The 13,001-nt window shown below is 40.6% G+C and overlaps 1 protein-coding gene across 1 annotated transcript in view; it reads right to left on the bottom strand.

The window, feature by feature from the left end:
• Positions 1 to 13,001, bottom strand: part of CDK15 (cyclin dependent kinase 15) — an 88,532-nt gene that overhangs the window by 27,609 nt on the left and 47,922 nt on the right. The window contains exon 10 of the mRNA XM_007190536.2: positions 7,040 to 7,103. Coding sequence (XP_007190598.2) covers positions 7,040 to 7,103 — 64 coding nt within the window. The remainder of the gene's footprint in view (positions 1 to 7,039; positions 7,104 to 13,001) is intronic.

The following is a 13,001-nucleotide window of genomic DNA, read 5'->3' as shown; positions in this document are numbered from 1 at the left end:
ATTATCCAGTCCCCCTCAATAAAAACTAATAATTGCCACCAAATAAATTAAAGATGAGAAAACTAAAAATAAATGTAGAAACTATGAATGAAGATCAAAGTGGGCCATGTATCTAAATGAATTTCACTGCTTGATTTGGGGGATGGGTTAATAAAGATGTTAATAGTAACTCCCAGGAGCTTTTGCTGTGCTCCAGAAGTGGGACGGCAATGCGCCTGATGGTGGTTCATAGATTCGGTGAACATCGTGGCTTCATTACCTGAAGCAGGTGGGGTTGCCTGCTGGAGTCCCAGGGCGGGAGCTCCACTCACATTACACTTCAGAAACATGTCACCAAGCTCACAGATTCTAAAAGCAAGTCTGGGTTAAAGGACATAATCATTTGGGAATGAACTTGGAAAAGTGTTATTGGCTGATGCCAACCTAGGGCATTGTTTTATTACCAAATTATATTTGCCCTTGGAAGGTACTATGGAATTACCTATGAGCACCAACTTGGAGTTCACCAGGCTGGATATTCTGGGTCACCCCCTTCCTGGCCAGGTGACCCTGGGCAAGACACATACCTCCCCAAGCCTTAGCTCTCTCGTCTATAAAGTAGGAATGATAACATTGCCCCTGTTGGATAGAGCTGTTGTGAATCCAAGTAGTATGATGTATGAAAAGTGCCTAATTCATAGTTAGTGCTCAATAAATAACCGTTATTTTACCCAGCAATAAGGTGAATAATAACTTACATGTACTTCCTTGGCAAAGCAGGCAGAACAAGGATTATTAGTCCAGAAGATGCTAGAACCTGTAACTAGAACCCAGGTGGCCATTGATTTCATCTAACAAATATCTATTTACTATTACGTGCCAGTTATGGGGGCAGGTGTAAAATACTAGAAACACTGGAAGTGGTCAGGTTTGCTTTGTAGAAAACCTCAGCACTCTTTCCACTGTACCATGCTTTGGGTGAAACCAACAATGACAACATGACTACTGTCTGTGATTTAGTGGCCCTTACTGGACACCATTATGTAGATAATAAGGGTTCTCCTGGGGAAGAGCCCTGTGGCCACAGTGTGGGCAGGCATCTCACAGCAGTTTAGGATGGGCAGCAGAAAGGAGCCTTCGCCAGAAGGGACAGCTTTAACAGGCTCTCAAACTGACTCAGGTAGGTGTTTGAAAACTGCAGGTCAGTTCTTAGGGTATGTGAATTCAGGCAGTGTTTAGGCCCAAGCAAGGAAAAACCAAAGTCAGTTCTGGCCTAGGAGGTGTGCCTGACATCTATAAGGAAGCCAAGAATTCTAAGGGAGCTAAACAGAAAGAAACAGACATTGCATCAGCTCTCACACAACTACCATTGAGTCTGAACCCTGGTGAGCCACTGAGCAGCTGAATGAACTTCCACCCCGTGTAAAAAAAAAAAGGATGGGAACTAACTTTTATTGGGCATTGCCTAAAAGTTAGGCACTGTGGATGTTAACTATCATTTTGTAATATATACATATATCAAATCATTATGTTGTCTGCAAAATGAGACAGAGGGACATAACATGGTTAACAGAAGGAGAACAAGGTTTGCTGTAGACTGACCCATCTCCAACCTAGGAAATGCCTCTGTGTGGAACTGGGAGAAAGCCTCTGTTTCCTCAGGTGTAAAACTGTGCTACTCCAACCAGCATGGACCCTAGCAGACAGTTTAAGGATTAGCTATGTATGTCCTGTGCCTGGCACACAGGGGACACTTTTTAAATGATAGGATTGCTCCCATTTTGCAGATTAGGGAGCTGGGAAAGAAATAACTTCCTCAAGTACCCCCAGAGAGTACAAGGTGGAGTGTGGATCTGCAGCTCCATGAATTGATGCCAATAATTAAAACGTCTCTTATCAGTATCCTTTCCCTTAGTTCAGCCCACTGAGTAACTCACTTGGCTAATAGCTCATTCTATTGAGTGGATGCACAGCTTAGATTGTGTTCACAGCAGGCACACAAAGACACACTCAGAACTCTTTGAGCCCAAAGTGTGGTAGCTCTATGTAATCCCAACATAGACAAGGATCATTTTAGATTTTTAATTATCATCTGTCCTATAATGATGACAGATGAAGCGAAGCTCTCACACTGGATTTCAGGTCAAAATAAAACGTTCCCAGGGTAAGGCTAGATTGCTGTATTGTGAGCCTGTATGATGCCAGTATTCCGCCCCCATTATTTCTTGCTTCCACCTGGTGGTCAAAAGTTGAAAAAGCAGGCGTACTGAAAATAACTAGGTGTCAGCAGGATCCATTTGCCTATCGTTTATAGGACATCTGAATCTGGGTCGCTGCAGGGCTTTTAGTACTGCTTTCCTGCCTTTTGATTTCTACCAAGTTCCTCCAGTGGAAAATCTTTCCATGTGCAGTGTTCTGTCCTGGGGCTGAAAGGACCAGGATAATCCCGGATGCTTCCCTGCAGCTGAGCTCATGTCACACATCAGGCATGATTTTCAGCAGATATTTCTTTAAGAGTTTGAAGGCCTCGGTGGACTCTATTCCCTTCTCAACGGGAACAGGCATCAAAGAGACGGGAATAAAATGCTTTGCACTCACATCAGGAACTAATTGCCAATTTGGCAAATGCATTGACTAATGTCATGCACTGTTATTTCTAAATCCTCTCCTGTCCTTGACCCCCAGTATCTAGATGTAAACTTGGGACCATTAGTGGAGAAGGATAAAGTCTTCTGGTGCCTCAAATGGAATTGAGAGGGATTTAAACTAGGCGCTTTTGAGTGTGGTGAAATGAACCCAGCAGTACATTAATGCTAGGATTTGAGCTCACACAGCATGAGTGCTTTCAAAAACCGTGTTTAAGGAAGCAAACAGAGCCACGACAGACCCTTTCAGTGGAGCAAAAGGAGTTGGATGAAACAATCAATGACACATTAAAAAACCACAACTGGGCTGCAATCATGTGGGCAGAAAAAAAAGTTTTTCTTTATCACAGGATCTTTGCATCTAATGAGATGGTGCCTGGACAACCTCCAGAGGGGTAAGGCCTCTGTTTACTTTAGCTGAGAAATGTCTAAATATTTAGTTGGTTCTCTTAAAAGCCTTACACCGGTCTGTAGCAAACTGGTCTTTAAGGTATGATCTTATTGGGTCTATATTGCCATTGGGAGAGCTATTTAAAGGGAATTTGGAAAAGTCAGAAGATATTACCACTGAAGGTGCAAATGTTAACTTTGTTTTTCCCCCTCTCAAAATTAACTCTTTTTAATGTCCTCCAAATATTTAGTTTAGGACCAATACCTTGCCAGTCAATACTTTCTCTTAATTCATCCTAAATGGTTCTCTACTTTTTACATACTTTATTCTTATTGGTTCCAGTTGGGCCCGAAGTGCTTGAGGCTAAAAAGGGGAGGGACTCCTGAGTGCATTTTCTTGGGAGCGGGAGGGGAAGCCAAGAGGGCTGAGAGAGCTTTGTAAAAATGTCTATAGGGGTCCACCCTTTAAATTCACACTACTGTCATGTATCGGCAGATTTCAGTCAAGACCAATATCCAGTTTGCTCTAAGCTTCTGGGATCCTCTGTGTCACAGACAGAGTGCACCCCAGATATGGCATCAGTTGGGGCTTTAACCTTTTTAGACTTTCCGATAGTAGAATCCCCTCCAGCATGCCTTCTTTATTATTGCTTCTTGTGGACTCTCACTAAGGATCACCGAACTGCTCCCCTCCCCCGCTGCAGGAGGCCAGCACAGACCCTGTTCCGCCAGTTTGATGAATGTGTCTTGGCTAATTGTGTGCAAGATGGCAGGCCTTTAGCAAGTGTGACCAGTTTATTGTTCAGCCAATCACAGGCGCCTCAGTTAGCATGTGAAAAGGGGGTGTGTTGCCGGGGAGGGTGAGTGTTCTGGCGGCTGAGTCAAAGGAGGAGCGTTTTGGGGGGTCACAGAGCAACACCCACTTCTTTGAGGGGATGTTACTATGCTCTACTAAACCTGTAAACCTCTTACTCAAAGCACTTTTTTTCTCTTCCCTCTTGTTTCAAGGAGATCTTTTTTTCCCATGGTGCAAGCAAGGCAAGACACTGGCTACTCTACAGATGGAGCTCACGTTCCAGGGTTTTTAATATTTCACTTTTATATTTCTGTTAGAGAATGATCCTGCTGAGAGTGTGGGAGTCCGTGCTCGTCAGAACCCCCTCACTGACACTTGGATATATTGCTCTGAAAGCTATCCCAGGAGAAAAGATTAAACAAAAAAAAGCCTACTTTTCAAAGCCTACTTCTCAATCTGCCCACATCAAAATAAGACAACTGGCCCTTTGAAGTGGAAGACACAAGAGTTCTCAGCCAGCTTGCTTAAAGCAGGGGGTGGGGCTGGGGGAGATAAGGAAGGAAGGAAGGAAAGAAGGAAGGAAGGAAGGAAGGAAGGAAGGAAGGAAGGGAAGAAAGAAAGAAAGAAGGAAAGAAAGAAAGAAAGAAAGAAAGAAAGACCAGTGTCTAAAATTATATACCTTTCTTCCTTCACCCAGATTTAATCAGGCACAAGAGTCTGAATTGATGGCGAGAAAACTTACAGCCCTGCTCATCAGCGCCCCAAGAAAACAGGTAACTGGTCAGAGGAACCTGTCCAGCGGGGTCAGCACCAGGTGTTTTTTTAAAACATGTACAAACAGAAACTGTGTTGTTCATACATAGTCGAGACAAGACCTGGTAAGGGCAGCGTGGGCACAGATGGCCACTGGATGGTTCCCTAAGTTCTGAGCTCTCCAGCTCCCTCAAAGTTGTTGTGCAGCTGAATTCAAAGTTTGGGGGCTCTAAGAGTGAAAAGGAGAGGAATGAAAATCTCATCAAGAATGGCGTTAACAGTTCTCCTCTGTGACATTTTACTGGCTCCCGTCCCCTCTTCTGGTCCCTTAATCACTGGAGCTCAAGTCCCTGGAAGCAGCAGCAATAGCTCAGGGGTGGGGGTGGGTGGGAGGCTGCTCAAAGGGACTTCTTAATTCATATAAGGGGATGTTCCTGGAACACGGATGTGGGTGGCTGTTTTAAAACATAGTCCTTGCGATTGAGTTATCAATAGTACTGACCCCATGCCCAAGATATGCTGGACTTTTAAGATTTACAAGTAAAAGTTGAGACATCTTGGCTCTGACTAAGGTTACAACGCCCTTCCCTTCGTAATCCTAGCCTGGCCCACAGCTATACACTGCCCAAGCCCATGGAAGTGGGGCTCACAAATGAGCACCCCCCCCCCATAAGGAGAGCTGGTGAAAGAGTGTGGATGAATGAATACAAACCCAACCTCTTAGAGATCCATGAATGTGCCGAATTCATCTATGCAGACCCAGCACGTTACACAGTGCCTGGCAGATAGTAGGTGCTCAGAAATTTTTGACTTATTTGAATTAAATTGAATCCTTACTAGAAAAACAATGCAAAGTATGAACCCTATTGATGTTGGGGCTGGAGAATTCTCTTCATAAATAAAAAATTGCATATTACTTTGAAATGACAGCAAAATAAAAAATGCAACATATTTCTCGATGTTTTATTGGAACCCAGTTATCTTATTTAGTACAGAATCTGGCAGGGAAGCATTTTGGACAAGTTTCTATCATTATTGTTCTCATCAAGGATCACTGTTTATTGCCTGAATCAACCTGAAACCCAAACATTTCAGGTTTGGGGGAACAGCATATGCTCACCATGGCAGCTTTGTATTGAGATCATTCAAATTGTTTTCTACAACCCATCTGTGACCCTAAACTTCTGCTTGCATCCATGTTAGGAAGCTGAGGGGTCCCATTTCACTCAGAGAGTGAAAGGGAAAAGGCGTTATTCCAAGCCCTGCGGCGAGAGGGTGGCATTTTTCTCAAGTAGTAAACTCAAGCAAAATCATTAGAAATGATAAACTATTTGGAAATGATCCGAACACCATTTAGCAATGCATACAGGTCATTCACAAAGCAGCTGAAATGACTTTACAGTTGGTCTTTAGCTGGTGTAGGTTTTCCACAATCCTGGTCAGTTCAAGATGCCTGAACCCTATGTAAAGCTGTTTGAGCAAAACTATTAGATGCTGGAGAAAAAAGTAAAAAATTCCCATCCTCCTATGTCTTTTGTTTTCCATTTTAAGTGTCTTTGAAATCTCCTTACAATTTCTTGCTCTCATAAAACCCTTCCAGGATAACCTCATACCAAAGTTAGTAATGACAACAATTTGGGGAAATTCCATTTTTAGTTACGGGACAATGGAATAATATAGAGACTGGAAAATCAGACTTGGGCCACATTCTCCCTAATTTGTACATATTTACCTCCCCTTTAATCCTTTCTGCAAGAGTCCAGCTCTGGTATGGCCATTACTTGCTTCTCAGCCTCTGATATGGTCCTTCATCTTATAGCTCATTGCTTGTCTCCTCTCTTCTGTCTCAACATCCTTAAAGTGACAACTGGGTAATCTGACCTCTCTGGCATGTCCTTGGGACCATTCCTCAAAGACATCCCCCATGGCAACACTTCCACCCCCAGGAGCCAGTATTGGAGGACAAAATGTGTGACAGAAAATGACCAAGTGTTACGTTTGGAGACAATGGATGAACTCTGATACAATCTAGAGACATGTTACCTGGCCTGTCCTAGGCCCAGTGAGCCTCTACTTCCCCACTATTGTATCAGCTTTCTTTTTATACTTTATGAGATACAATAACCTAGCTAATAAACTCAATGATAGTCACTGGGCTCAAAAATGAGACCATCTTTTGAGTTGTCCTTTTAAGCCATTGGGTATTTGGAAATGGTTGTGGAATCCACAGTAACAGTCATTCCAGATTGTTATTCAGCTTGTTACTTGTGTTTTACAGAGTTGGAGAACTGATCTAACCTCAACTACTATTTCAATGATGTCCTCCTCGTAAAAAGATTAGTCAGGGAATATGAGTCTAAAAATCTGTCTAGAGCTATCTACACTGTTAACAATTAAAGAAGGACACCCTGTTTGTGTGGCCAGTGCTCGCACACTGCTAATTCTCAGAGCTTTCGGAAGCTCAAGTCAATGTTACCTGGATTGTAGTTAGGTAGCTTGGAAACTCCAGGCCAGTTATCCTCCGTAGGGACGCCCAGCACCTATATAAAGCCAAAGAAAGACAAAGAAAGATGAGGGGGAGATGAGGTGGATGGAGCAGGTATGGAGACATGAAGGACACATCAGGGAGGAAGAGGGAAGAAATGAATGTATGTCACATTATGCCAGCTGATGTGTAAAAGAAAGAAACTTTAGTGTTTCCAGCATTTGCAGTTTCATGGGCAAAACTGCAGTGTATTTCTACGGTCCTATGTGTCAACATGACTGGGCTAAAGGATGCCCGAGATAGCCGGTAAAACATTATGTCTGGGGTGTCTGTGAGGGTGTTTCTGGAAGAGATTAGTATTTAAATCAGTAGACTGAATAAAGAGATTGGCCCTCACCAATCTGGGTGGCATCATCCAATTGGTAGAGGACCTGAATAGAACAAAAAGGTGGAGGAAGGGCAAATTTTCTCTCTTTCTTCTTGAGCTGGGACATCGTCTTCTCTTGCCTTTGGACATTGGAGCTCCTAGTTCTCTGGCCTTCAGATTCTGGGACTTAAACCAGTGGTCCCCTTAGACTGAATTATACCACCAGCTTTCCTGGTTCTCCAGCTTGCAGAGGACATATCTCAGCCTCCATGAAATCACATGAGCCAATTCCCATAATAAATCACAAGAGATATATACACACACACACACACACACACACACACACACACACACACACAATACATACATATCTCCTATTGGTTCTGTTTCTCTGGAGAACTCTGACTAATACAGATCATATAACCTTGCTTAAAGTCATATTCTCATCCCCAAATATCTACAGACATACCTCGGAGATATTATGGGTTTGGTACTACAATAAAGCTAATATTGTAGTAAAGTGAGTCACACAAATTTTCGGTTTCCTGGTGCATATAAAAGTTATGTTTACACTATAATATGGTCTATTAAGTGTGTAACAGAGCAATGCACATACCTTAATTTAAAAAAACAATGTACATACCTTAATTTAAAAATGTTTCCTCACTAAAAAGTGCTAACCATCATCTGACAGCGCAGGGTTGCCACAAACCTTCAATTTGTTAAAAAAAAAAAAAAAAAGCAATGTCTGCAAAGTGCTATAAAGTGAAGCACAATAAAACGAGGTATGTCTGCTGTACTGCATGATCACCATACATTAGGATGCTGCATTGGGAGTTAGGAATATAAAAAGGCAGGAGTGGTAAAGTGTCCCTTTTCCTTACATCAGATGACTGTATTTATATATATATGTCTCAACAGGAGACACTTGACAGTTTAAATTATGCCTCAGCATGGGCATTCAGCTGTTCCCCGATGTGCTCAAATTAAAAAGGATTCAGATTGCTGACCTTTAAGCGGTGGAATGTTGGCTAAAAATGATCCCAAACCTAACTCTAGTCTTTTCTACCAAATTCATCTCATCTGCTTGTTTTCCCTGTGGCCCAGCAGCTTGGAATATGGTATTTGGTTTTTAACTGGTGGATAGTAATATTAACAACATCACTTGAAAAAGAGCTCACTTGTGCTTTGGATTACCAAATTGAAGCTTTAGTTTTTAATTACTATGAAAAGTCTTTTGGAGTATAAAGACAAACACTTCAGATTTTAGATGGCGCTGTTACTGTGAGTTCCCTTGTAGGCAAAATCTTACCATTCTTTTAAGATAATCATAAAAGCCCAATGTCAGTTATATCTAGGAGCCAGAATAATATTGTTTTTGTGAAATATTAATAAAACACTAGTAGTTTTCATACACCACTACAATATAACTCTTCTTAGAAGCATATCTCAGTACAAGTCTTTATAGAAGCATCTCTCATAGAAAAAGCCTAGTGAATCCGTTTGTAAAATGCTGGATACAGATGCTGGCCCAATTGTTATGGCAGGAAGTCAATTGCCCAACAATGGCTGATAATAATCAATGAGGAATCCAGAAGGCTCTTAATATTTACCAGCTTGCTGACTAGGACTCTAGCCGAGAAGTACACTTTGTGGTGTCCGTTAAGCTTGTCCTCAAACAAAAGACACTGAAGCACCATTTTCCCTCACATAATAAAAAAATTAAGCCACCCAGTAGAAGCTTCTTTCTTTGATCTATTCCCTAAACAAACTGAAAAGCTACTGAGAGGATTACAGGCTTTTCCTAGCAGCCACCCTGAGCCGGAGGAAACACTAAGAATCCTGGAATCCATTTTGAAAAACCAACTGGACTAATTCTTCTTTTGTGGGAGAGGGCCAGAGGATGGGAAGCTAATTCTTCTTTGTTAACCTACCATCTTATGTATTTGCACAGATGTGCATGTAAACAAGTGGGTGGGATGATTCACATGTACCCCTACGTCTTCTGTTGCCTGGCAAAGCACAATGAAAGAAAGTAAAGATAATGAAGAGAAAGCGATAAAGGAAATAAATAACGACCATATCCATATTTTCACTAAGGTGAACGTTACCAGAATTGTTGGTTACCTTGTATTATTGTGTAATTAAAGCCAGCAAAATGGGTACCAACAATTTTGGAATATTGTGCCAAAAGCTTTAAGCCTGAGATTTTAAAAGTTTAAACAAAAATTCAATATCCTTTATTTGGAAATTTGATGCTCAGTTTTTATTTGAAAGTTACTGAATTCATTTTCACTTGAGAAAATTACTAAATCTCCGCTTCACTGACTGGGAAACTGAAAACCAAAAATTGTTGATTTACTCCCTCCCTGAAGGCTCTTAAAAGGCAGCTAGTGAGTGCTGTGTTTGAAACCACAGTGGGCTGCAAGGGCTGTTTTCTGCCTTTGTTGGAATGGAAACTGAAGGCATTTTGATTAATGGCTTTAAAGTCTGCATCGTTTATTTTATTCTGATTTTAGAACCACATCTGGTATTATTTGCTAAAAATACTTATTGAAAGAATTAGATTTCTAAAAAATTGATTAAAAATCGATGACAGCCATTCAGATGTAAACACACACACACACACACACGGAGGCATTTCAGAAAGATGGTAAAATAAAAAAATAAAAATTCAGGACTTATTATTATGCCTTTATTCCTAAGTGTGAGATCTCAGAATAAATGTAAAGAAAAGTTGTGATTAGAGGTTGGGAGATGTAGACTAGACCATTGTTTTCAAAGAAGCAATTCCTACATCAAGTATCATAGAACCCGAAATAGACCACCTTTAGTAAAACACAACTCAGGAGCCATTTGTAATGTTTGAATTTCCAAGCTGCTTGGGATGTAGTAGTGTAAGAGATAACACACCGCTGAATGTGGTTCTCTCTTTGTCCTCAGAGCACGGAACTACAGATGTGGTAACAAAACTGTGGCCTCTACCTGCTTGGACAGAACCAGGGGGGAAAAGAGATGTAATGAATCTGACCTCTTGGTGCCCATAAAGGAGAACTAAGCAATATGGAACTATCTCCTGATCAGCACAGATTGAAAATCAACAATGAGCTATACAAGTCAATAAACCTGAGAAATAACCATGGGGCTTGTGGGGAGGGGACAATAAACAGAGAAGAATATTATGATTAAAAATGATAGAAGCTACAATATTCTCTTAACACTTTGTTCAAAGAGGTCACAAGTTCATGGAGTCAGAAAATCAAATATACTTTAAGATGCTAGAGACCCAGGGAGATAAATTATGAGACTTGCGTTACCACCTAACTTGAAGTTAGGGCTGGGTTCAGAACTCATGTCTACTAACACCAAGCCAGTGTTATTTCTAGTGTGTTTACTTGTTTTATATTTGTAATGAGTTGTCATAAATGTCAAAATAAAGTCCTTCTGATTTATTGCAGTGTGATAAGAATAATGGTAGACGTGAACATGGCTTCCTGGGCAGGACCTGTTGGACTCATTTGTTAAGACACATTTGTTTTGGCTGCATCACTCATGCTTTGGTACTTTATGTCCAGATACAAGTCCAAAATTTTCACTTACTGAATTACCTAAAACATCTTCAGATGGCCAGTGTCAGCCACCAAGACCAGTCCCGGAAACTTGAACCAATAACTAGAGAGCCATCAGGTCCTGGGAAACGTCTAACTCATTCTTTCTGTTCTATGATTTCTAAGTGCTATGCTAAATGCAAAGAACTGTAAAATGATTGCTTTTAAGAACACAATCATTTAAAAATAGGAAGTAATGTAAAAAAATCAGTTTATATATAACTCTTCAAATATCCTAACAGCATACCTTATCTCAGTATTATAATTTTTATTAACTATCTATATATACATACATCTTTTTGTATCTATACATAGTTTATGTTTGTTTTACATATATTTACTTATATTACACCCATCACCCCACCTAGACTGAACAACAGGTGAAAGCATAGATCATGCATTTTTCCTATTCTTTCCATTTTTCCATGCCTTGTAACATCTTATAAGATAATGAGTGTCCAATAAATATTGTGTCCTGATTTAATGGCTAGGAAAAACTTTCCAAATGTGTAAAAGATCACTGCAGGGTCTGGTCTAGGCAGTGCTAGCTGAGCTTCCTCTAATGTGGACAAGAAGTAATATTAAGTGGGAGAACAGAACAATTAGGTGAAATATTAGGAAATGCCTGTTAACAGTTTGGTCATTGAAACATCTCTATGAAAATAATTTCTATGAGAGAGAAAGACAGCAAACATTTATCGAGCACTTATGGCACATGGGGCTTGTTATGCATTTGATCTTATGACATTCTCACAGCAAGTTTAGAAAGTAATTATCGCTAGCCCCATTTAACAAACGAGGAGACTGAAGTTCAGAGGGACTACATAATTTGCACACGTTCGTCTCGCTAAAAAGTGGCTAGAATTCAAATGCTGGTCTTCGACTCTAAAGCCATTAATTACATTAGGCTGCCTCCAGTTTAGATGATGATATCATCTAGTGATACTTTTTGAAGGTAGCAGTTCTTGGTCTTGCAGGGGAGTTTTGAGAAAAAAAAAAACTTTTGGCTTGAAAAATGTTTTTATTTTTAGTTTGTGAATGCGTCTCAATTTTTCCTATGTTCCTCCATAATATCCCCAATGTTTCCAAAAGAAAGCTTAATGGCAGTGATTAATCTCTATAAAATGTCTTAATTTCACAAAGGACATTTTATTTTATTTTGACATTCACAAAGCACAATGTTTTCTGGGTCATGAATCTGTAGCACTAGACTGGTTTGCACAGAATATCTTCGTAAAGGTGAGCCATTGACCCTCCAGACACTAGCAACTAACTCTTCCCTTTTCCTAAATGTTCCCTGAGGATTTTCCTCACCTTCATGTGTGTATTAAAGATAAACTCAGCTTTCTTTTTTAAATAAATGAAGGACTCCACAGTGGAGACACAATTCGAAAATGAAGCTTTTATACCATTCCTGGAAAGGCAAAATATTTGGGGCCACTGAATCAAAATCATAAAGAAGTTTGAGAAAAGCCAAGTTTCCTCACCTGCACACAAAAATCGCACTCTGCAATATTTCCCAAGATACCTGATTGGGAAGCTGTTAGCAAGTATGCTCTAGATGCCTGCTTGAAGCAAGCAAACTTGAAAGGGAGCAGAATCCAGGATACAAGCGATACCCTCCCCCCACCCTGGTTTAAAGCACTTGACACATGCTACAATATGGATGGATCTTGAAAACATTACACTAAGTGAAATAAGCCAAACACAAAGGACAAATCCTGTTAAGATTCTACTTATATGAAAACCTAGAATGGGCAAATTCATGGAGACAGAAGGTCGATGAGCGGTTACCAGGGGCTGGGGGCAGGGAATATGGGGAGCTGGTTGAGTGGATGCAGAGCTTCTTTTTGGGATGATGAAAAAGTTTTGGAAATGGATGGTGGTGATGGTTGCACGGCAATGTGAATACATTTAATGCTATGAACTGTACTCTTAAAAATGGTTAGAATGGTAAATTTTATGCTATATATATTTA

Source organism: Balaenoptera acutorostrata, chromosome 8 (genome assembly GCF_949987535.1).
Source record: "Balaenoptera acutorostrata chromosome 8, mBalAcu1.1, whole genome shotgun sequence".
Taxonomy (NCBI): Eukaryota; Metazoa; Chordata; class Mammalia; order Artiodactyla; family Balaenopteridae; genus Balaenoptera; species Balaenoptera acutorostrata.
This window is presented reverse-complemented; position numbering and strand designations above follow the sequence as displayed.